General features: G+C 37.9%; 1 protein-coding gene across 1 annotated transcript in view; it reads right to left on the bottom strand.

The window, feature by feature from the left end:
• Positions 1-25,526, bottom strand: part of LOC126284411 (integrator complex subunit 2) — a 94,253-nt gene that overhangs the window by 57,466 nt on the left and 11,261 nt on the right. Inside the window, exons 4-6 of the mRNA XM_049983323.1 lie at positions 21,123-21,253; positions 15,338-15,511; positions 2,987-3,156 (exon numbers count right to left, since the gene is read on the bottom strand). Coding sequence (XP_049839280.1) covers positions 2,987-3,156; positions 15,338-15,511; positions 21,123-21,253 — 475 coding nt within the window. The remainder of the gene's footprint in view (positions 1-2,986; positions 3,157-15,337; positions 15,512-21,122; positions 21,254-25,526) is intronic.

A 25,526-nucleotide genomic window follows, 5' to 3' on the forward strand; every position in this document is an offset into this window, starting at 1 on the left:
ACACAGGATTTTAACCTATTATTCCAACTCTAGCAGTCATGTATAAACTTAGAATAACAGTTCATTTCCCATGTAAAGAATGTAGCTCTAGATGTGTCATTAAGCAAAAATAGCCATACTCCCAATAAATTCCATTCCAGTAACAGTCTGAAGTTACATTTCCCAAACTTCTGCACAATAAATTGTACCAAAAGATGACACAGTTCTGACAGATTTTTAGCATTTTAGTGATCAAGCCTGAGCGTAACTCACACCACAACGCCATGTCCAAAAGATTGTGCCCAAGCCAACATGTCCACAGGACTACACCTGAAGATATCTTTGGCCACAGTTTTCTTGAAGTGTGAGATACCTATTGCTAAAAACTGGACTCATTTTGTATGGGAACCATATACAGACATCTTGCTACTTGTACATCATGACTTGCTGTCTTCTGTTGTCAATTTCTAAAATTATTTCAAAACAAACAGTAGTGAACACAAGAGCTGTTATCCTGATTGAGTGAGTCAATGTGTGTGCACCGTCATGAGGTTCGTGCATGTACTTGTTAGATTTTGCAATCTGCTACAATTCTGTTACAAGTATATCACATCTGTTGAACGATCATAAAATTTTGGAACCTCTAGAGGAAAAATTCAATGATTCTGGATCACAGGGAGAAATATCTGAATGGGAAAGTCTGAAGAAGATCCATATTTAGGTAAGCTGAAGTCTAGTACAAATTTTCCTTGCTAATATTGTTGCTACTGACACTGCAGCTGTAAATATAATTTATTTCTGTTTTATTTGCCTTAATCTAGCTTTTTTCATAGATAAATCTGAAGATGAAGTAGCATCCAACAAGTATTTGCAAGTGTTGTTTTGAGAAAATGAAACAATCTACTGCAAAGCCAGGAAAGAAACAACCTGGTATTGCCGCAATTGCAAAATACCTATCTGCATGCCAGAATATGTTAGACATTTCCATACAGAAGCCAATTACATGTGAAAGTGATGTAAATATGGCTCATGTGATGTACTCAAACATCACAGCCCACCCATATGATAAGCACAAGAATTTTAATTGTGCTCCATGAAATAGTTTGATAGTTTCCTATGAAATTACGTTAACAGGCTTCAAAAATTCATAACCAAAATACAATATTCCAACCTAACCTAGATCTCAGTCTATGCAACAGAGCAGGCTGTTGCCACAGTCTTCATTCATGAAATAGTAAAAATAATATTGACTAAACACTGAAATAAACAGTGTTCTGCATTACTGCCAGAAAAATGTTTACATGACGTCTCATGTCCTTTGCCTGGATGATGGATGCAAACTGAGAAGATGTATGTTTGTTTACATGTTTGTGAAGCTTAAGTGCTGTATTTGTGTACTACAAAACCACACAGATTAATTGATACACTGCACCAAAAATTTCTCCAAACTGCGCCATCTTTAATATGATTTGTTGCATAAAAATATTGGGAAATGTGAAGTCACCGGATAAAACTATTACCTATTTTCCATGTTGAAGCTTTTGAAGATTCCTTCATTATTGTGCCAAAATGAATTTTTGGTGATGAAATCAGCATACTTTTGATAAACGTAATGGGACAAATACTTCAAGCAAAGGTGGAAGGAACACTGCAACATACAGAGTTAAAACTTCAAACTAGACTAATAACTCATATGGTCATAGATCAACAAGAGTCTGTTTTCCCAATAGTAGGTTCTTTTTTTAACCATAAGGTGATGATGATGATGAAGTATGTTAATTCTGACTTCCAAAGAGCCCGTCCTACTTTACCTGCTGCTTTGTGTTGATGGATCAGTGGCATTATGTCTCAAGTGACATGTCAATGCTTTCTTTTAAATAACTTTGAACATTTTATGGTAGCAGAGCTATTTTTTCCTTAGTTGATTAGACATAATGGGTTTAATGCAACTATTTTTTCAAATGTTGTAAATAATGTGATCTGTGATGCAAATAAATATAATACGGTATAACTGATGGCTATATTTTCATTTTCATTATAACACTGGAAAGCAATGAGATAACACAAAAGTAACAAAGATTGAGTACTTCAAAAATATGCTGTCAGGAACTTAAAAATACTTCTATAAAAGACTTCTTCCTATACCAAAGAACTGCTCATCTATCTGGGACGCTTACCAGATATTGTTAATATAAGGGATACAAATGAACTTATTCAGCAAGTGAAAGAGCATCAGAGATATGCTCGTCAAACTACAGTGTCAGAAAATAACAGAAATGAGCAATTGTTAAGTCTTCTCCCTTCCAGATGTCAAAGGACAATAAAATACAGACTTTTCTGTTAGGTATGCTACGCCTACTTCACAACTTAGGCAAATCTTATTTTCAGGTTACTAGTACAGAAATATACCTAAAAACTAATTTTTAAACTACCAGAAGCTAGAGATTCTACTGATCTTCAATTGTTTAAATATTAGAAACATAACAATGTGTGATGTATAACTGAATATAGTAAGTCTTTTGCTGTTAAAGCAGTTGACTGTCATTTAGTGTGTGTTTAAAATAAGCATGTTACAACAAGGTAAGATTAAATTTATAAAAGTGTGTAAATACAGGTATAGGAGATATTTCCAGTTAAAATATGAAACACAGTACTTGTACTCAACTACAAAAAACACACATCAAATTACAGTATATTTTCAGTTACAATGAACTTTTTTACATAACAAGAGGAATGTGCCAGTTTCAGAAATCCAGCTCTACTAAATTCCAATCCAAGTCCCTCGCTTTTAAATTTTCTTACAGAGGTTGATGAGCATCTTTGGGGAAACAACTTTAAAACATTCACAACAAGCAGTTATGAGTAAAACAATAATGTACATTGTGAACCGAAACACATTTATCCTTGCACATTCTGAGTTCATCTAGCAATGTGGTAATTGTGATCGGTCTTGCAATAAAGCTGCCCCCATGCACACCTCTAACAGTTTAACTGCAATAATACTTACTTTATAGCAGCAATGCCACGCAATGCACAGTATAATCTTAGTAGAGCTGATGCCTGAACAACACAGGAATCTGGCAGCTGGCTGTCTAAAGAAAACAGCACAATGGTCTGAAGACGACGAAGCAATTCATCACGAAGCAACTGCAATGCTGTATGCGATTCCCATTTACGCTGTGAAAACAAACATTTTGAAGCTACAACTTATGATAAAAAGTGAAATACATAATTTTCAAGCAAACATGTTGGACAAACATAAAGGTTCCACTCACTGACTTATTTCATACACAATGGTAATGTAAACAACCATTCAAACAAATAGAATTAGGTTGTTACTTGCAAAAAAGCAAATTTCTCATGACAATTGCATTTCACAGATGAATTCGGTTGTTCCATTAAAATGTATCTAAGATCACATTAACATCCAACTGCAGAGTAAAGATTATACACAAAAAAACATATGCTCATTGTTGCCATGTGTTTGTAGGTTTTCCTTTGCACTGAGGTTTATGGTCTATGATGTGAATGTAAGTTTGTGTTCCTTAATACTGTATTTTTCTCTGTGTAGAGTCTGTTCTGAATTAATATGCATTATACAGCCTTCTTCGTTACATGTAGAGCTCAAGCTCACTTTTCATAAAGACAGAAAACAAGACTGACAACAGCTTTGTTGATCAGAAGAGGATTCAATTGTCTTCTGTGTTGCAGAGATCAAGGTTATGGATTCAATGACATTAGTTAATTTAGTTAATTTGCATGTTCCTTTTATAACAATTGCAACACCTCATTCTGTATGGAGGATATCAAATGGCTCGCAAGTATTCTTAGTGAAACTATGGCTATCATTTATATGGCTAAGCTTCACATTAATCTTAATCCACATTTAAATTTATAAACTGGCTTGGATTGACCACAGGTCCACCTATAATTGCCTTCATAAGCAAGCTCAAAGTTTACTGGAAGGTGAGGGTATAACACCTTCAATATAACCACACCAAATGAATCATCACAGTATTCTAATCAACCTTCAGGTTTAGCATGTTTTTAAACTGACTATGTACTGAAATTCATGTTTGGAGTAGAAACATTTTTGAGGTAAAAGTGATTTCAATTTGTTTTAAAACTGTTTTCATTATGTATCAGAAACTTTAATTGACAAAGGAGATGACCACAATGTTACGGTTCTTACCTTCTTAATTGTTGCACACGAATAAATTTAACTTGAGGGTAAAGAAGTCCATTTTGTTTACAGTATTATATTAATGAATGCTATTATTTTTACACTGTGACCTGTTCTTGACAACAATTTTCATGGAAGTAATCATACCGTGTGGTGTCTGTTGCCTGAGACTGCAGTCATGTGTGTGAGAGTCGCATTTGTGTGTGTGTGTGTGTGTGTGTGTGTGTGTGTGTGTGTGTGTGTGCAAGCACGCTCACGTGCGCACATATGTTTGTCTGTTGTTGACAAAGGCCTTAACAACTGAAAGCTATAATTGTGAGAGTCTTTTCGTTCTGTCATCTGCAACTCAGCATCTCCTCTATCTGGTGAGTAACAACTTTCCTTCTCATAATAGTGTTACATTCCATCCTGGATTTTCCACTGTTTAATCATATTGTGTGGCAGCTGTTCACCTGCATAGTTTTTAAATAGTTGGCTATATGGGATTAACAGTAGTACATAAAAATTTTCCTTCCAGCATGTTTCTGTATGATAAATACACTGTACTGAATTGCTTCCAGATATTACCCTATAAAATTATTTAATGAAAATGTATAAATAAGCTAACAAAGCAGAACAAATGTTGGTGCACTTAAAGTTTCTGTGAGTTTTATAATAGAGGGGTTATGCAATTAAAGTTCTCATCAATAGGTACATCCGGGAATTTGAATGTTCGACTTCACAGAAGTAAAACCTTCAGAAAATCTTTAAAAGCATATTTACAGCATCACTGCTTTCATTCCATGGAAAAAATATTAAAATGTAATATTATTATAAGACAAGGTTAGTGGCGGTAACCCTACAGCGTCTATTCCACATGTTAGTGGCGGCTGATCTATAAAACTCAGAAGTGGAACTCTGAGCTTAACCAGACTGAAATCTCAATTTCAGTCACAAACCCAGTCCAAGTAAATCAACATGGATACAGCACCTTCAAAGACAAATTACCCCAGTGGGTCAAATCCCACGGTTGAAAAACCGCAAGTGGTCTATTCGGATTCTGGGGTGACCACAGAAGTGTGCATGGAGGTAAATCGGAGTACCTCAAAACCCCGTAATAAGAAAATCAAACCAAAATCTAGAATTTGGCTAATGACATTTAATGTAAATTCTCTCTTAAAAATGGGAAAACTAAAAAACATCCTGGACAAATCCAGAGAACGTAAAATCAAAATTATTGCATTTCAGGAATCACGATAAACAGATGAAAATCCTTTTGAATCGGAAGGATACAGGATATACAAAGGAAAACCTGGAAAACGAGCCATGGCAAATTGTCCACAATTTGGAACTGGATTTATAGTAGATATATCAATACTTGATTCAGTCGCGAGCTTCAAATCTTACTCGGGTTGGCTCTCCACGATGACAATAAAATCAGCTAATAAGCTATACACTCTAATCAACGGACATGCACCAACTAACATCACTAACAAAAACAAAGTAGAAGAAGTAGAAGAATTCTGGAACCAATTAGATAATATTCTCCAAAAAATCCCAAATAACCATGTCAAAATCCTTATGGGCGAATTCAATGCACAAATCGGTAAAGAAAAGAAATGTCGATATTGGGTAGGTAAATGGTCAGGGCACACACAGACCGATCGGAATGGCATGCGACTCATTGAAATCTGCAAAAACCATGACCTATTTTTCAAATCAAGATTTTTCAAGAAAAGAGCCTCAAAAACAAAAACTTGGATGTCACCTAATCCATTACTTGGTGAATATCAGTTGGATCGTGTAATAATCTCCCATGAAACTTAAAGTCCTTAATGGACTAGACCTAGATTCCGACCATTACCCAACAAAATTCTCCCTAGATGTCATTCCAGAAAAAAGAAAATTCACTAAGAAATCTCCACACCGTAAATATGATGTACAAAAGATAAATGGCAATGAACAATTTACAAAAGAAACACAAAATTTAAAACTACAAAATTGGCAACAACTGCAAGCAGGAGTTTTAAAAGCAGCTGAAACTGCAGCACCGCAAACAAGAACACGTAAACACCCGTGGTGGACAGACGAGTGTGACCAACTGATAAATCTCAGACAACACGCATGGCAAAATTGGTTGTGCAACAAAAATCAAAAGACCTTGGAAGATCTCAAAGATACCAGGAATACAGTCACAAAAGCAATACGAACAGTCCGTAAACAACACAAAGACAAAAAATTGCAAGACATAGAAAACGATTTCAAGAAAAACAATTCTAGAAATTTCTACAGAGTATTCACACAAAAATTAACAAAGTACTCTCCTCCATCACTCCAATTCAAAAATGACCACGGGGAAATTGCTGGTACCAACACCGAAAACTGTGAAATTCTTGCAAAATACTTTTCTAAATTACTGAATTGTGAAAAGCCTGCAGAAAAATTTGAGTTCCATCGTACACAACGAAACCCAGACTCCAAGCCACCAAGTATACAAGAGATTAAAGAGATAATTCAGTCACTGAAAAATAACAAAGCATCAGGAGAAGACCAAATCATCGCAGAATTATGGAAAAAAGCAGGAGAAAATCTTATTGCAAAACACAAAGAAATTATGCATGAAATCTGGAAAACTGAAAAAATCCGCACAGATTGGAATACTGCCATCATACATCCTCTGTACAAAAAAGGAAGTAAAACAGACCCCAACAACTATCGTGGAATCTCTTTATTGTCAATAACATACAAAATTCTGTCTAAAGCCCTACTAAACCGCGCAGAACCTCAGCTCGATTCAAAACTAGGCGAATACCAAGGTGGGTTCAGAAAAGGTCGATAATGCGTAGAACAAATCATTAACTTGAAAAACTCAATGAAATATTTACATCGTACTTCAAGCAAAAGTTATGTCATCACATTTGTCGACTTTAAAAAAGTATATGACAGTATAGACTGAGACTCCCTTTTTGAAGTATTAGCAGAATTTGGACTAGATCAAAAGACAACAAACATCATAAAAGAAACACTAACAGAGACCAAATCCAAAGTAAAATTTATGGGAGAATTGAGCACAGAATTTGAAATAGACACAGGAGTACGACAAGGGGATGTACTGTCCCCAGTGCTCTTCAATTGTGCTCTTGAAGAAGTTGTTAGAGAATGGAAAAAAGCAAGTGCACCAGCACACAGACTGGGACCAAGACGTAAGGGCACAGAGTTAGACTGTGTAGCATTTGCTGATGACATGGCACTGATCGCACAAGACATTACCGATGCACAGAAACAGCTAGAATTATTACAAGAACAAGCAGCTAAAATAGGATTACAAATTTAATTTGAAAAAACAAAATTTATGATTGATATCAAAGATGCACATTCTGATCTGGAAATTGGTAATAACTACATCTCTCCAGTAAAAGAATTTAAATATTTAGGTGAATGGTTTGCAGAAAATTGTAATGAAAAGAAATCTGTCAAATCAAGAGTCCACAAAAAGGAGGCGGCGTTTCAGTTAACAAAAAACATTTACAACAAAAAGAGTCTCTCGTGGAACTGCAAAATACGACACTATACAACAGTAATTAGACCCGAAGCTCTCTACGCATCTGAGACACTAAACCTTCAACACAGAACACTAAAAGAGGAATTAGACGTGAAAGAACGTAAGATAATGAGGAAAATCCTAGGACCAAGAACTAAAGATGGGGTGCATTATCCAAAACCCAATGCAGAAATATATAAAAATATCTCCAAAATAATGGACACAATGCGCATGAGAAGAATCCAATTCATGGGGCACTTAGAAAGAATGGACTCAAACAGGTTAACGCACAAAATCCATACGTTTTTAAAGAACAAAACTACAAGACCGAACTGGTACAAACAGATAGAAAAAGACCTGAGAGAATTAGGGTCTCCAAATCTACATGATAGAAATGAAATCAGAAAAATCACAAACACATGGGGTTTTGAGGAAGAAGAGAGAAAAACTAACCGACATACGTGGTCTACGCAACGAAAGCTAGCCCATTCGTTGTTTATGAAGGAATACTGGGCGAAAAGGAAGGCCAACAAATGTTGACTACGCGTGGGCCTAAGTGATCCATCCGCGAAGAAGAAGAAGAAGAAGAAGAAGAATTATAAGACAAGAATGGAAGCAATTCATAATTTAAATATGTATGTACGTAAATGTAAGTTATGTAACATATTAACACATCACACACACACACACACACACACACACACACACACACACACACACACACACACATACACACACCACTGCATAGGCCTACGCTGCCTCTGTAGACAGGAGGACCAATAAAGTACAGTGAGTAAAAAAAATTGCAACACCAAAAAGGAGTTGTGCAACATAAATGGAAGTTAGTAGGCATGTTTCTACATCTGAAAGATGGTGTCTGTTCAAATTTCGTACCAGTTGCTAAAGAATGGAGCTAGTAGTGTCACTATGAGGATGCAAATCACGTTTGCTTTAAATAAACACTGTAACTGTTGTAGGCCTTAGTTACCTTTGAGTCTGGACATGGTGAGTTGATTTGAGTCAAGAATGCCTTTCAGGTGACAAAGACAACATTATCAACACCTCACCGAGTTTGAATGAGCTCACATAAAAGGGCTACAACAAGTTGGATGATCCTTCTACGATACCGCAGAAAACTTGGCAGCAATGTAGCCACTGTACAAGATTTCTGACAGCAGTGGTCACCAGAATGTACAGTCGCAGGAAGACCAGGCACTGGACTACCACATGACACTACCAAGGGGGAATACCATCTTGGGTGACATATGACTCTTGCACATCATACTGCATTTGCAGCACTAATTTGACCAGCAGTTGGCACTAAAGTGACAGAACAAACTGTTACAAATCAGTTACCTCAAGGGCAGCTCCAAGCCAGTTGTCCTGCAGCACGCATTCCACTGATCCCAAACCACCACCATTTGTGACTTCAGTGGTGCCAAGTTAGAGCTCATCTGAGGGCAGAGTGGAGGTCTGTTGTGTTTCTGTACGAAAGCTGGTACTGCCTTGGTGCCAGTGATGACCCTGTGTTGGTTAGGAGCAGGCCTCTTGAGCACCTGCAAGCAACCTGTCTGTGTGCTACACACACTGTACCAACAAAGTAGAGTTATTGTATGCATATGACAGCAGGAGCACTCTCATGGTTATCCCACACACTCTGACTGCTGATGTCAATTTGTTGATTTGACCTGCCATGCTGTCAGTCATGAACAGCATTCTAGAGGGTGTTTTTCAACAGGATACCACTTGTCCACATACCACTGTTGTAACCCAACATGCTCTACAGGGTGTCATTACATCACCTTGGCCTGCTCGATCACCAGATCTACCTCAAATTGAGCACATATGGGAAAAAATCTGACAATAACTCCAGCATCATCCACAAAGAGCATTAACATCCCCGTATTGATCGACCAAATGCAACAGGCTTGGAACTGACAAGATAATTGATGCATGTTTGCATTCCACATACTGGCATTTACACTGGTTGTTAATGTACCAGAATTTCACATTAACCTGCAATCTTGCAATGTTAATCACTTGTAACAGACCTCCCATCACCATCACCTACTCCAATCCAGTCCCAAACATCACCTATCCCATCAAGGAACGGCTACCTGTAAAACCATTTGTGTTATCTACAGGCTAAGCTGCAACCATTGTGCTGCATTCTATGTAGGCGTGACAACCAACAAGCATTCTGTCTGGCATGAATGGCAACCGGCGATCTGTGGCCGAGAAACAACTGGAGCACCCTGTTGCTGAGCACACTGTCCAACACAACATTCATTACTTCAATGACTGCTTCACAGCCTGTGTCGTGTGGATCCTTCTCATCAACAGTAGCTTTTCTGAATTGCACAGGTGGAAATTATCTGTGCAATACATCCTATGTTCCTTGGCCTCAACCTTCTTTAGTCATTGTCCTCATCCATCCAGCCCCTTCCCTGTTCCCATTACACAGCCCTCTATTCAACCAACACAACCAGTCTTTTTACTTCTCTCCTTTTCTGCAACCTCCCCCGCCCCCCCTCATCTCCCCTGCCCCCCATGTAACCTCCCAATTGCACCTAGCTGCCCTACCCTCTCTCCAACTCGTCCCTACATAGTCCCCACCATCCCTACCCTGCTATTCCTCCTCTACCCCACCCCAGCCTCCTCCTTATTCCCACCCAGTTGCCTCCCCTATCATGCACTGCTGCTGCTCACAGTGTTGGCTTCAGCTGCCACAGACTGTAGTCATCTGTGTGAGCCCATGCGTGTGTGGTCTGTTTTTGACAAAGGCCTTGTTGGCCAAAAGCTTATTTTGTGACAGTCTTTTTTTGTGCCAACCTGCAACTCAGCATCTACGCTATATAGTGTGTAGCAACTATTCTTTTCATAATATTGTTACATTCCATCCTGCAGTCTTGAAACCTCCTGGCAGTTTAAAACTGTGTGCCAGCCTGGAACTTACTTCCAGAACCTTACCAGTCACAAACAATGCTCTTACTGATTGAGCAGTTCATGTACTACTCATAACCTGCTCTTGCAACCATACTTGAGTCTTACTCAGAATCTCATATCTGTAGATATATTCAAACTAGTTCTGAGGCCATTATCAGTGAAAGAAGTCAATATTTGTTAACACATTTCTTAAAAAGGGTTATTCCATCATGGACTTTCCACTGTTTGACAGTGCAAGTTAAATTTAATGTCACTTACAAAGTCATTGATAACATCAATCACACAATGTATGACCCATATACTGGTGTATATCAAAACTTTTATTTAATTGCAGAAATGCAATATTGTTGAAAGTAAAAAGAAAATCAAATGATCTACGGAAACAGAAAGGATTATTTACTTGTTTTGTGTAATGCTGATGCTTCTTTACTCCAGTAATGGCCACAGGCAAAATGATTGCTCTTGTGACAGTATTTCTTTTTCTCTATCTTCGTCCTACATTCTCCTTATACTTCTATAAGCTTATCTTTCCCTGAGAAACCAATTCTTCTGTATTTACATTTCCTGTCTCTCAACTTAAACTCCTGCTTCAACTCCTTATTCTTCCTTTCCTTGTCTTTCATGTCCAGCTGCAGCCTATCATTTGTTTCACATTTTAGTTTTCCTGTTTGAACTATTATTACTACTATTATTAGCATTATCATTAACTAACATTATTATTATTATTATTATTATTATTATTATTATTATTATTATTATTACTAGCATCCTAGAATTTCAATTTTAGCAAGTGTAGACCAATGTTACTTTTCATTCTTTTCTTTAAGATGATCTACCTCCCGATTCAGTGGTCAGAACTACTTCTCCTACCCCCCCCCCCCCCCCCACATCTTATTCATCATGCTTTTAACTGTTTGGACCTACTATGAATCTCTTTCTCCCAACTGAATAAGAGCATCATCATCATCATTTAAGACTGATTATGCCTTTCAGCATTCAGTCTGGAGCATAGCCCCCTTATAAAATTCCTCCACGTTCCCCTATTCAGTGCTAACATTGGTGCCTCTTCTGATTTTAAACCCATTACTTCAAAATCATTCTTAACCGAATCCAGGTACCTTCTCCTTGTCTGCCCCGACTCCTCCTAGCCTCTACTGCTGAACCCCATACCAGGTCACGAGTTTGTTTAAGCCAAGTGCTAGGCTTAGCCAGGTGATAGAAGACACAGGACCACTCTGTAGGGACTTTGACAAGAATGATGAGGTGATAGTAATAGGTGGGGCAGGAAACAGCCTGGCTAAGGATAGGAATTATGATATTAAGAGTGACCTGGATAAAATAGGAGCTGCAACAGGATGTACGAATGTGGGTTTTGTTGAGGTATTGCAGCGTTACGATCAGCCCTCGGTTAACCCTTCTGTGTGGCGAGTTAACAGATAGTTGAGCGAGCAGCTGTTGGACGGTGCAAAAACACACATTTATACAGTGCCAGTTGGTTTCATTGGGAGATGGGGATACACTCGACATGGCCTGCTCTTAAATAGTCTAGGGAAGGATAGATTAGCTGATTTAATTGTAGGTCGTCTAAAGGGGGCCACTAGCACTCAAGGCAAAACCCCTGTGACCCGAAAGGGCATAGGGGCACCTTTTTTAGGTTGAACAAGATGTCCAGACAGGCAGCTCTTAAAGGTAAAAAAATAAATGGTTCGAATAAAGGTAGAGGAAACAGTTGTGTTAATATATTTCACCAAAATATCAGGGGATTAAGGAACAAAATAGACGAACTAATAATTTGTTTTGAGAATATTAAAAATACAACAGAAGTTGATGTACTGTGCCTGTCTGAACATCATATAACTACACAAATGGAAAATGTAAATATTAATGGGTATAAACTAGCAACTTATTTTTGTAGAGACAATATGGAGAAAGGAGGAGCTGCCATTTATGTTAAGGGGGAACATAGTTTTAAAAACATAGAAACCGCAAAATTCTGTGTAGAACAGCACATTGAAGTATGCGCTTGTGAGCTTAAATTGGACAGTGGTAAATTCATAATTGTGACTGTGTATAGCTCCCCACTTGGAAATTTTCAAAAGTTTCTTAAAAACCTAGATCTCTTGCTGAGTTATCTGTCAGAAAAGGGAAAACACATTTGTGGAGATTTTAACGTAGATTTTCTTAAACACTCAAGCAAGAAGAACGACCTTGAACTATTACTTTGCTCTTACAATCTGACATCAGTCATTGATTTTCCTACTCGTATTGTACAAGACAGTAGCACCCTGATAGATAACATTTTCATAGACCAAGATAAATTAAAAGAAGTAAGCACCTATCCTATTAAGAACGGGCTTTCTGATCACGATGCACAGTTACTTTCAATTCATGACTTTGCCCCATACAGTAATGTGAAAAAGACAAACAAAATAATACGCCCAATTAACCATATAACAATTCAACAATTTAAGGAAAGCTTGAAAAGGGTAGACTGGGAGGATGTTTATCAGGAACCTGCTGCAAATGTTAAATTTAACTTATTCCATGATAAACTTGTGGGTATATTTGAAAACAGTTTTCCTAAGAAATTAGTGAATCATAATTCAAATAAAAATGATAAAAAACCATGGCTGACTAAAGGGATAAAAATTTCTTGTAGCCGGAAATGGGAACTATACCAAGACACCAGAATAAGTCGAGATGAAGAAAAGCTCAACCATTATAAGAAATATTGTAATATATTAAGGAAAGTTATAAAAAAATCCAGACGTATGTGTATCAAGTCTGAGATTAGCACCTCTGATGACAAAGTTAAAACAATATGGAATATAGTTAAAAGGGAAACAGGGCAACCAAGGTCACAGGACAACAGTATAACTGTTAAGCACAATGAGAAGCTTATAAATGAAAAATCACAGGTTGAAAATATTTTTAATAATCATTTTATAAATGTAGTGGAAAATATAGGCACCAGCTGCTCACTAGATAGGGCAGAACTCTATATGAAAGAGGCATTCCCGGTGCAAACAAATGAAATTGAAATCCTACCCACCTCACCGTCTGAAATTAAGAAAATAATAAATTCACTTAAGAATAAAAACTCACATGGAACTGATGGTATCTCCAATAGAATACTAAAATCTTGTCCACAGCTGATAAGTCGAGTTCTTAGCCACATATGTAATAGCTCATTGAATCAGGGAATATTTCCTGACAGATTGAAATATGCCATAGTTAAACCCTTGTATAAAAAAGGTGACAAGACAGACGTCAACAATTATTGACCTATTTCACTTCTGACATCCTTCTCAAAAGTGTTTGAAAAAGTAATGTACTCAAGAGTAACTTTACACATTAGTGGGAATAACGTTTTAACAAAATGTCAGTTCGGTTTTCAGAAAGGTGTTTCAACAGATAGTGCTATACACGCTTTCACTGATCAAATTTTAAATGCTCTGGATAGTAGAACATCACCACTTTCCTTTCAACAATACCTGAGAAGATTTTAACCACAACACTGATTAAAGAGATACCTCTGTAGTTGTTACAATCTTTTTTGTTTCCATGTTTAAAGATTGGTATGATTACTGCTTTTGTCGAGTCTGATGGAACCTGTCCCAACTCCCAGGCCATTTCAATTATCCTGTGTAGCCATTTAAGACCTGACATTCCACTGTATTGGATGAGTTCTGACTTAATTTCATCCACCCCAGCTGTTTTATTGCACTGCAATCTATTGACCATTTTCTCCACTTCCTCAAATGTGATCCTATTTCCATCATCATTCCTATCCCATTCTACATCGAAATATGAAACATTACTGATTGTATTTTCACCTACATTGAGCAACTCTTCAAAATATTCCCTCCATCTGCCCAAGGCATCCACAGGATTCACCAGCAATTTTCCTGATCTGTCCAAAATACTTGTCATTTCCTTCTTACCTCCCTTTCGAAGACTGCTAATTACACTCCAGAGTGGTTTTCCAGCAGCTTGACCCATAGTCTCCAACCTGTTTCCAAAGTGTTCCCAAGATTTCTTCTTGGATGCTGCAATTATCTGTTTGGCTTTTTTTCTTTCTTCAACATAACTTTCTCTGTCTACCTGAGTTCTAGTAAGTAGCCATTTTTGATATGCCTTCTTTTTTCTTTTACAGGCTGCCTTGACTGTGTCATTCCACCAGGCTGTTTGCTTCATCCTACTTTTACACACTACTGTTCCAAGACATTCTTTAGACACATAAGAGCAAAACATTTTAAACACTATTGCCCCCCACCCCCCTCACTCTCTACCAGCCCCATTCCAGTTGCCCATGTGTCAACAATAAAAAGCTAAGTACTTTCTTCTGCTTTATGTAATGTGACCATTTAATTTTATTCAGCATACAGCACAAAAATATATTTCTGGCACTTAGATCTTCTAAGTATAAAATTTAAATGCAAAGAAAGCTGAAATACAGTCCGCAAAGGAACCATTAAGAATCATAAAATAACACACACTATAATAAATGTAGAAGATATACACGAAAAGTTAACCCTCATTGTGACAACTCGAAACCTTTCTTTGTGGTCCAGCATCGATTTAAAGATAATAAACCATATATTCATTCTGAAACACGCTGATTTCATGAGATAGATGATTAACTTACACTTCATGAGAACTATATATGTAATTCAAAGTGACAGTACAGCACAAGACAAACAACAAACCTTTTGTCCATTGCGAACAAACAGCGCAAACCAGCTGCGAGTTTGCTGATCGTTACCCAGAAGTAATCCTGATACAAAGGCAACCATGTCTCCCTCAGCATCTGCACCTATCGTACGACCAGCATGCTCTAGACTTAGTGTGATAGCGAGGCCTGGAAGTCGACACAGCTCCACCTACACAAGCAAGAACAAAATAACGCACCACTGGCAACCAGTATATGAATAAAACATCTGGAAAGACATCACTTGTGAAAGAAGCATGCATAGAAATACCTGTGGAATGCACATAACTTTCTCATAAGTGTTTTAAATGCCTAGGGTATATATCACAATCATCCTTATTAATTTATAACAACAAAAATAATCAATTACTGATAATATAATGTAAATGGACAGATAAAAAAATCTGCTCACCAAGCACTGGCAGAGGAACACACTTACAAAAGGATTTAACTTTCACAAGCTTTCGGAGCCAGTGGCTTCTTCTGACAGAAGAGTTGAAGGGGAAGAAAGAGTGGTGAAGGAAAAGGACTGGAGAGGTTTACAGAAAGGGGTACAGTATAGAAAAGTCACCCAGAACCCTGGGTCAGGGGAGACTTACCAGACAGGATGAGAAGAAAAGACTTTTATGTGTCTGTTCCCCTGCTACCGCTTGGTGAGTAGTTTCTTATCTGTCCATTTACATTGTATCATTAATTTATAAACTGAACATATCTTAACTCAACTATATAATACTGCTATGTATGATCATATACTAATAGGTAACTGGCTTTATGGAACTGTTGTGGTATTAGTTGGATGCTGGTCACCCTCCATTGCTTTTATAGCCCATGGTATTCTAGGTAGCTTTTCCATTAAATTGCAGTGGATATTTAAAGTATTCCTTCCACATTCCTCTTATGAGAGGATGAAGTAATCTTTAGATACATTTGTAGTTTTCCGAGTCTATGAGTCATTCCAGATGCAGTATTCTCTTACAGGTTTCAGCATTCACTGTTTGAGGGACTGAGCTATTCTGAGCCATTGAAAATACGACAATACAATAAATACTTCCATCTTCACAGCAAAGTTTGCATTTCCGTAAGTATCAGTTTCCTGCCATTCACCTGCCCCACAAATATTCACTGTGTGGCCTCAAGAATTCGTTCATAACTTCACACCGTGCATTTTGTACTAGTATAATTAACATTATTCATTTACTGTTTTTCTCCTTCATTTTGGAAATGGAAGAGGACATAGATAAAGGTAAGATGGGAAGAATTTGGCAGAGCACTGAAAAACGTAAGTCGAAACAAGACCCTGGGAGTAGCCAACATTCCGTTAGAACTACTGATAGTCTTGGAAGAGCCAGCTATAACAAAACTCTTCCATCTGCTGAGCAAGATGTCTAAGACAAGTGAAATATCCTCAACCTTCAAAAAGAATATAATAATTCTAACTCCAAAGAAATCAGGTGCTGGCAGAAATGAAAATTACTGAACTATCAGTTTAATAAGTAATGGTTTCAAAATACTTGCATGAAATCTTTACAGAAGAATGGAAAAACTTGTAGAAGCGGACCTCGGGGAGGATCAGTTTGGATTCCAGAATAATGTAGGAACACACGAGGAATATTGATCCTTTGACTTCTCATAGAAGATAAGTTAAGAAAAGGCAAACGTATGTTTATAGCATTTGTAAACTTACAGAAAGTTTTTGACAACGGGGACTGGAATACTCTCTTTGAAATTCTAAAGATGTCAGGGGTAAAATACAGGGAGCGGAAGGAGTATTTACAACCAGATGGCAGTTATAAGAGTCGAGATGCATGAAAGGGAAGCAGTGGTTGAGAAGGGAGAGCCTACGCTTGATGTTATTCAATCTGTATATTGAGCAATCAGTATGGGAAATGAAAGAAAAAATTGGTTTAGGAATTAAGAGTCCAGGAAGAAGAAATAAAAACTTTGAGGCTGTCAGGGGCAGCAAAGGACTCAGAAGAGTAGCTCAACGAATTGAACAGTTCCCGGAAAGGAGCATGTAAGATGAACGTCAAGAAAAGCAAAACGAGGCTAATGGAATGTAGTTGCATTAAATCAGATGATGCTGAGGGAATTAGACACTTAAAGTAGTAGATGGGGTTTGATATTTGGCCAGCAAAATGACTGATGATGGTTGTGATAGGGAGGATATAAAATGTAAACTGACAATGGCAAAAGAAGAATTTCTGAAGAAGAGAAATTTGCCAACATAGTCATCAAAGTAACTTAAGGGAGGGAGGTTGTGTACCCCATCTGTCTGTGAATTGTGTGAAATTGATTTTGTACGTTATCATACTTTAACTGCTTGTGTACCATATTCTCTGAGGCTGGAATTTTGGGACCGGGAGCATTTGCCTAAATGAGCATAGGAAACCATGTTCACATTAGCCGGTGAACCAGCCCACATCATTACTCCACTGCATGGATTCGATCCGCAGCGAATTGACGCATGGTGCAGGGAATGGCAATTCAATCTCAATGTAGACAAGTGTTATGTGCTCCGAATACATAGAGAGATAGATCCCTTATCATTTAGCTACAAAATAGCAGGTCAGCAACTGGAACCAGTTATTTCCATAAATTATCTCGGAGTACGCATTAGGAGTGATTTAAAATGGAATGATCATATAAAGTTGATTGTTGGTAAAGCAGATGCCAGACTGAGATTCATTGGAAGAATCCTAAGGAAATGCAATCCGAAAACAAAGGAAGTAGGTTACAGTACACTTGTTCGCCCACTGTTTGAATACTGCTCAGCAGTGTGGGATCTGTACCAGATAGGGTTGATAGAAGAGATAGAGAAGATCCAACGGAGAGCAGCGCACTTCATTACAGGATCATTTAGTAATCGCAAAAGCGTTACGGAGATATAAGAGTCCAGTGGAAGACTCTGCAGGAGAGACTCTCAGTAGCTCGGTACGGGCTTTTGTTAAAGTTTCGAGAACATACCTTCACCGGAAAGTCAAGCAGTATATTGCTCCCTCCTTCGTATATCTCGCGAAGAGACCATGAGAATAAAATCAGAGAGATTAGAGCCCACACAGAAGCATATCGACAATCCTTCTTTCCACGAACAATACGAGACTGGAATAGAAGGGAGAACCGATAGAGGTACTCAAGGTACCCTCCGCCACACACCGTCAGGTGGCTTGCGGAGTATGGGTGTAGATGTAGAAGTAAGCTGCCCGTTACGCCAGATGAGCAGGTCCCTGTAGGTAGCTCCATGTCTCAGTTGTATGACGAGTTATTATCTTTACTCATTACATTATTTTTATTTCACCATTGACTTTCTAGTATAATATTACTAAGCCATATATTGTACATGAGATATTTGTGAATACTAACTATTAACCTCTTCCTGTGGTATGCATTCAGTATTTTGTGTGATCTGATCTGGTAAATTGGTGTATGTAGGGTGATGTTTTATGTGACTAGTTTTTCTTGTGGGGTTAATTTATTTAACTCATGTTAAAACTGTTTGCAGCCACATGTTGGCTGTTTTCGCAAAGTTTGTACAGAAGTGGTTCTGTCATAACAATGTGTTCGTTCAAGTGATTCTTTCTTTAATACTGTAATGTGATCTGATGGTTTGTGGCTTTAACCTCAGTCGGGAAAAAGTTTCCTTGTGTTTCGAAAATAACAGCAACTTCAGGCACCTATACATGGCGTGGACTAGTTGGCAACTGCGAGTCAGTATTAAGCAATGGCTGTCTATTTGCTATGAGTAACATTATATGTAGCCCATTATTACATGCTGACTGCAAGACATGATAGTCTTCAGCTATATGAAGAGTCATATTGTGAAGTGCCGAATTTGCAAATAGAATGATGTGCACTGTCCTACAACTTTACTGATATCAGCTGACAATCCACACCAGAATTGCTACCAAACTGTGATTGCAGCTGGCCAGGATTATAGATCTGTGTACTACTTTCTGACTTAAATTGTAACTCAATGCTGTTGTTAATCCTTTTTTGAACAAAAATCTTGACTGCAGTTGAATTAAGTGGAAATCTGAAGCAAAGCATAATGCAACAGCCTTTTGCTCACTCCTGACTACAAAGTCAGCAAAATACAGGATACAACAGAACATCAACAGTGAGAAAAAAAATTGAATGCCTGTCATCTAATCAGCTTAATCGTATTACCGCATATATGTGAGCGATGAAAAGTTTTGTATTATATCAGGGAGGATTGTGTACATGGACTCTTACAAGTTTCAGAAAGCCATCTGACACATTGGAATGTTTCTAGTGATTATAAATGGCTTTTTGTTTTCAGTTACAACATTTCACTGCCTAACAACCAGGATTTGCAATTATCTGTCACTGTGAGCAGTACCATTGCCTTAACAATTCTATGTTTCAGTACTGAACTTTTGCATCCACTAGATAAACCTGTGAACAAATGCTGTAAAGTGCCTTTTATGGGAAACAAACATTTGCACTGGCTTAGAAACACACTCATTTTGTTCCTCATGGAAAATATCTTTGTATCGCTATGCACAAGTAGCATGGAGTTGATAGTTGAACATTTTTATCTTAGACATCACAGTCTCATCCAGTAAAAGCAAATTTAATTGGTGGAAATGCATTTTCCATCTTGTTTATGTGCCGGTTGACCGCTCAGCAACTCAGTTATAAAGTAATTGCTTACCTTTACTCTGTCTAATGTTAGTAAACAGCTTTGAATATAAACAAATTTTCCATCGTTTAGTACAGTAGAGCGTCGATTATCTGAACGTCGATCAACTGAACGACCGCTTAACCGAACTGTGTATTCGCTTGCACCTGTTACTCTCCCACCTTACCGTCCATCACACCCCCTCACTCCCAAACTAAGTTTCCCACAATAGTAACCGCACTGGGCCACCGCTGGCGGAACATTGCTTCTAATGGGGCCTTCACAAGGCGCTGTTGACCAGCCAAGCCGCCAGTCGGTGTGTTTCAACAATCAGCACATTTCTGTCGGCTTGGCACTGACAGTAGAAGTAGCAGCAGTATCAAAGCTGTTCACAGCAACAGCTGCGCCAGCTTAGAGTTGAGGCATGCCGCTCCGCGTAGTTTGAAGGATTGCACGTCCCCAAGAAGAGCTTCTCACAGTGCAAACAGTCACCTTCTGTTCTCTGTTACGGACACTTGTGTGCTGCTGCGTGAAGAAGTGAACTTGACGATACAAAATGCTTAAACGTAAATGTGTTGTCCTTTCTATGAGGGACAAGTACGAGATTATTACTATATATTCCTACTGAAGTTGCCTTTGGATGTTACTTTGTAATACTAAAAGAGATGCCTGTTTTTATGAATAAATTTACTGTACAGTATTTCTTTTTGGCAAATAAACATGTACAGTTCGATTATCCGAACAAACCAGTTTTCCATACACCCATGTCCCCCAATTACTTCAGATAATCGACGCTCTACTGTACTTCTATTTAGATGCCGTTTTTCCTTTCTTTTTTTTTCTTTTTTTTTTTAATTTTTGATTTTAAAAGGTGGATAACTGGAAAAAGGGAAGCTGGCAGAGACAATAAAAGGTCAAAAATCTTGGTCCTCAAACAGTTAACAAATATGCAACCTTGAGAATCAGCACTGTTAACATTTGCACGATTCTGTCAGCTCAATTAGTTTTTGATAGAATTAAGTCAACACTTTAAATTGTCAATATACCTTACAGACTACATTCCGGAATTAGTTTTTAAGTTCTATGATGAGCAATAATACAAGAATTTTAGCATATTAAAGCACTTAATTTACTTCAAGCTTACACATTTAGCTCTGATGGCAAGGGCTTGGGAGGGATTCATCTGACAAAGCATGCTAAGTGCTTGTATTCTTGTTCTGCTCCCGACATTGTCTTCTTCTTGACGTTCACCATTTGCTATGAGACTTGTGCAAACTGAAAACAGAGTGATAAATTTCAGAGTTGCCAAACAGCAACAGAAAACTAATATTTTGCATTCTTACAACTAAAAAAAAGAGAGAGAAGACTGTTGAAAAATCACATAACTGCCATCAAATCCTCTATATACATCCATCAAAAATTAAAACCATCTTCACTGCTGGGAACATCATGGAAATCCCTCACAGCTGCCCTTGACACTCTCCTACTGTATGTGTCTCACCACCAGCTTCCTCTGACCTGTTATGAAGAGCCAAGTGTATATCTGTTTTGTGTGGATAACTGTGATGAGTGCTTACACAAATAGTGCTGTAACTGTCTCATGGATGAGTAAAGAATGAAGGGAAGGGAAGGGAAGGAAAAAGGTAAAATCTGGTGCCAGCAAAGAGCTTATTCCTCTTAGATAGGGCCGAAATATAGACTGCAGATAATGGCTGTGTTTCATGACTCCCAGAAGGTATTCAATCACATTCTGCATGTTGCTTCATCAATTAACAATGAAATTACAGAATATCAGAGTCTCTTCTTCCAGGTGGATAAACTAAACACACTGTCATTAACAGGGTGAAATCGTTGGACTTTTGAAGTACCCAAAGCAAAGGACAGTTCTTACTGCTTTGCTAGGCTACTCCAGAATAGTACTGTTATTAGAGGAAAGTCACAATGCAATTAAAATTGTAGCAAAATGCCGGAAGGCCTGCAGGAGATAACCATTTGGTACAGGGGCTGGCAGTTGAGTCTTGATGTACAAGGTATGTTTTTAAGTACCATGTTGAAACAAAAATAAAACAAGTAGATTTTTCTTAGTAATTTTATTTCTACATGCCTGTACTGTAATCTACTTTACTACATCATTCACAACTATATTCAGCTGTTTATATTTGCTTGTGAATATTTGAAATTCCTTCTCCGATTCAGGATCTCAACAACTGTGAAACATGCTGTGATTCGTCTTCTTCGTGCTAAAGGCATGAAGGTTGCTGAAATTCATCATCAGGTCAGTGAAGTGTATTGAGGAAACATTGTGAGTGGTTGGATGGAAGGGAAATAGGTTAGAAATTTTAAAAATAGTCATACAAACTTGCATGTTGGAGAACGAAGTCATTACTGATGATTTGTAGCAGAAGCTGACAAAAAACTGAGAGAGAACAGACACTTTATGATTTCGACATTATGTAACGAGTTTTTTCAAGTAGCAATAGGTGTGTGCTTCATACAACTGTTGCGTAATCAGGCAGCAGATTTCTGTACGGATGATATTCAAAAACTGATTGTATGATATGATAAGTGCCTTAATATGGTGGAAATTTCATAGAAAAGTAGATTAAAATACAGGTTTTCATGTAAAAATAAAACTGCTAAGAAAAGTCTACATATTTTATTTTTATTTCAAAACAGTTAATACTTAAAAAATACACCTCATTTATCAGTGCAATATATTGCACATAAGTTGATGGAAAAACACATGTTTGTTTACGATATTGATGACAAATCACTGGGAACAGCAGCACCCAAAAAAAACCCTTTACATACCCACGCAGATCAATCTAAAGGGAACAACTGTATAAAACAACACAGAACAGACATACTGTCTTAGGAAAACATGGTGACTGCCTGGTAAGTTATTTTTAATTATATACTTCTGTCATAGATCATGATATTATTACCTGTTTTAAGTTCTTAGATGATTTGTAGGTTACTCAGTCTTAAATCCTTATGAGGCAGGATTAACAGAGGTGATACAGTTGATCCTAAGAAGAATGGCATATGTGATCATGAATTCATTTAGCAAGCATTAGAGCATTGCAGGATGCTCATCATTTTCCAGCAGCCGATGTCACAAGATGGGCACTGCACATCTTGGAGAGGTTTAGTGTTAAAATTCAAAGAGAGTACACTCAAAGACAAGTTAGATGATGTATGATTTCCTACCACATACATACATTGGGTAAATTAAATAAGTTAGATGAATATGTATTGGCAACTGAAAATTTGTGCCAGACCAGGACTCAAATCTGGATTTCCTACTTTTTCTGAGCAGTTGAAACAATCACTGGGTTAAATGAGCACGTCTCCAGGCTGGTGTCGAACTATCATTGTCACTGATGTTTTCACTAACAATTTCGAAACACTGCTAATAGAGATCCTCCCACATGGTATGTGGGAATACCACAACTGGTGAGAACAGAGACAGTGGAGAACCATCGTAATATGAGGTAGGTTCTTTGCACATACAGGAAACTCCCTGTGATAAGCAAAAATTTGAAGTTCGAGCCAAAATCAGCATCATTACATATTCATTATACTACATGTTCAGCACATCTAAAAAGTTTGTACTTATATTATTTTACGCCATTGCAGCTTCAATGACTGTATCCCCTATGATACGTTCTTTTCATTTCATTGCATTTAATTCACTTAATATTTATCCCTTCGAGCAGGGAAGTAACAGTCTGCCACTGGCTCCACTTCCCAGTATTTCTGTATTCACATACCTTGTGCTGTCCAGTAACCATAAGTGAAAAAATCAGTGAAATGGAAGTTCAAGTTGATTCTGAAGTCTTGCTAACACCTAATGGTTAAGGCAACTGCCCGCAATTAGCAGAAAATCTGGGTTCGAATCCCAATCTATCACTAATTTTTGATTTTCGCTAACAATCACAACGGTGTAGGCTCAGCATATCTCAGCAGTCTGCGATGGTATCAATCCAAGCCAGTGCATCTTCGAGAGACCTAATCTCTAGCAATTCATTCAATTCCTTTCACAACATTTAATTTGGTTCAGATAAATAATAGGGTATGCTGAAAAGTAATGCCTCTGATTTTTTTCTGCAAAAACTATTAATGTTTTTTAAATAAAAGAAACTTCATTAACATTCCACATCTATATTCTCTACATATTTAATCATGAACATTGTCATCCTGGTGATGAACACATTTCTCCCAAAAAGAGACTAGTTTGTTGATACAGGCACCATAGAATGTTTGAGTTTGTTGATGGAGCAACAATTTCACCTCTGCGTGCAGTGATTCATCACTATCAAAGTGAAGTTCTCGAAGGTGTTCGGCAAACAGTTTTGGAAACAGATGAAAACAGGATGGGGGTGAATCGGGAGAGTATGGAGGCTGAACGATGACAGTTTAACTGTGAACAAAAGGCATTGGATTGTTGCAGATGTCGCTGCACTAGTGTATGATCTGGTATTGTCATGCTGAAGGAGAGAGTGTGTCATGTGTGGACAAACTCTTTGAATTTGTGAAACTAAATTACAGTAATCTGTTTCTCAAGCACTGAGATAGTTATGGGCTACTATTCAGAGCCCCCTTGTAACAGAGGGTTGCAACTTGCATCATCGAGGCAGGAAAGCATGAATATGCATGACATGTAATACCTCCACCAACATTGAGAACAGATTAAAAAATTCATTGGCATTACTTTTCAGCTCGGCCTCATATAACTCCGGACAATAGCAAAGAGTTTAGCTTCCAGAAACTTTGCACCACCTTCTCCCCTCTCCTCGCCAGTCAAATATTGGTGCCAAATACCCGTTCTACCACCAATGGATTTACTAGCAATCACTTATAATTAAAACTGTTGTTACCCAGACTAAAGCAAACAACATGCAAACATTTGCATGTCACAGTAAGTGATAAACAACTCACCACTTACTTTTAATTCAAATAATTGCCTCTATGTATAGGCTATACATACAGGGTGTTTCAAAAATGACCGGTATATTTGAAACGGCAATACAAACTAAACGAGCAGCGATAGAAATACACCGTTTGTTGCAATATGCTTGGGACAACAGTACATTTTCAGGCAGACAAACTTTCGAAATTACAGTAGTTACAATTGTCAACAACAGATGGCGCTGCGGTCTGGGAAACTCTATAGTATGATATTTTCCACATATCCACCATGCATAGCAATAATATGGCGTAGTCTCTGAATGAAATTACCCGAAACCTTTGACAACGTGTCTGGCGGAATGGCTTCACATGCAGATGAGATGTACTGCTTCAGCTGTTCAATTGTTTCTGGATTCTAGCGGTACACCTGGTCTTTCAAGTGTCCCCACAGAAAGAAGTCACAGGGGTTCATGTCTGGTGAATAGGGAGGCCAATTCACGCCGCCTCCTGTATGTTTCGGATAGCCCAAAGCAATCACACGATCATCGAAATATTCATTCAGGAAATTAAAGACATCGGCCGTGCGATGTGGCCGGGCACCATCTTGCATAAACCATGATGTGTTCGCAGTGTCGTC

Source organism: Schistocerca gregaria, chromosome 8, assembly GCF_023897955.1.
Source record: "Schistocerca gregaria isolate iqSchGreg1 chromosome 8, iqSchGreg1.2, whole genome shotgun sequence".
Taxonomy (NCBI): domain Eukaryota; kingdom Metazoa; phylum Arthropoda; class Insecta; order Orthoptera; family Acrididae; genus Schistocerca; species Schistocerca gregaria.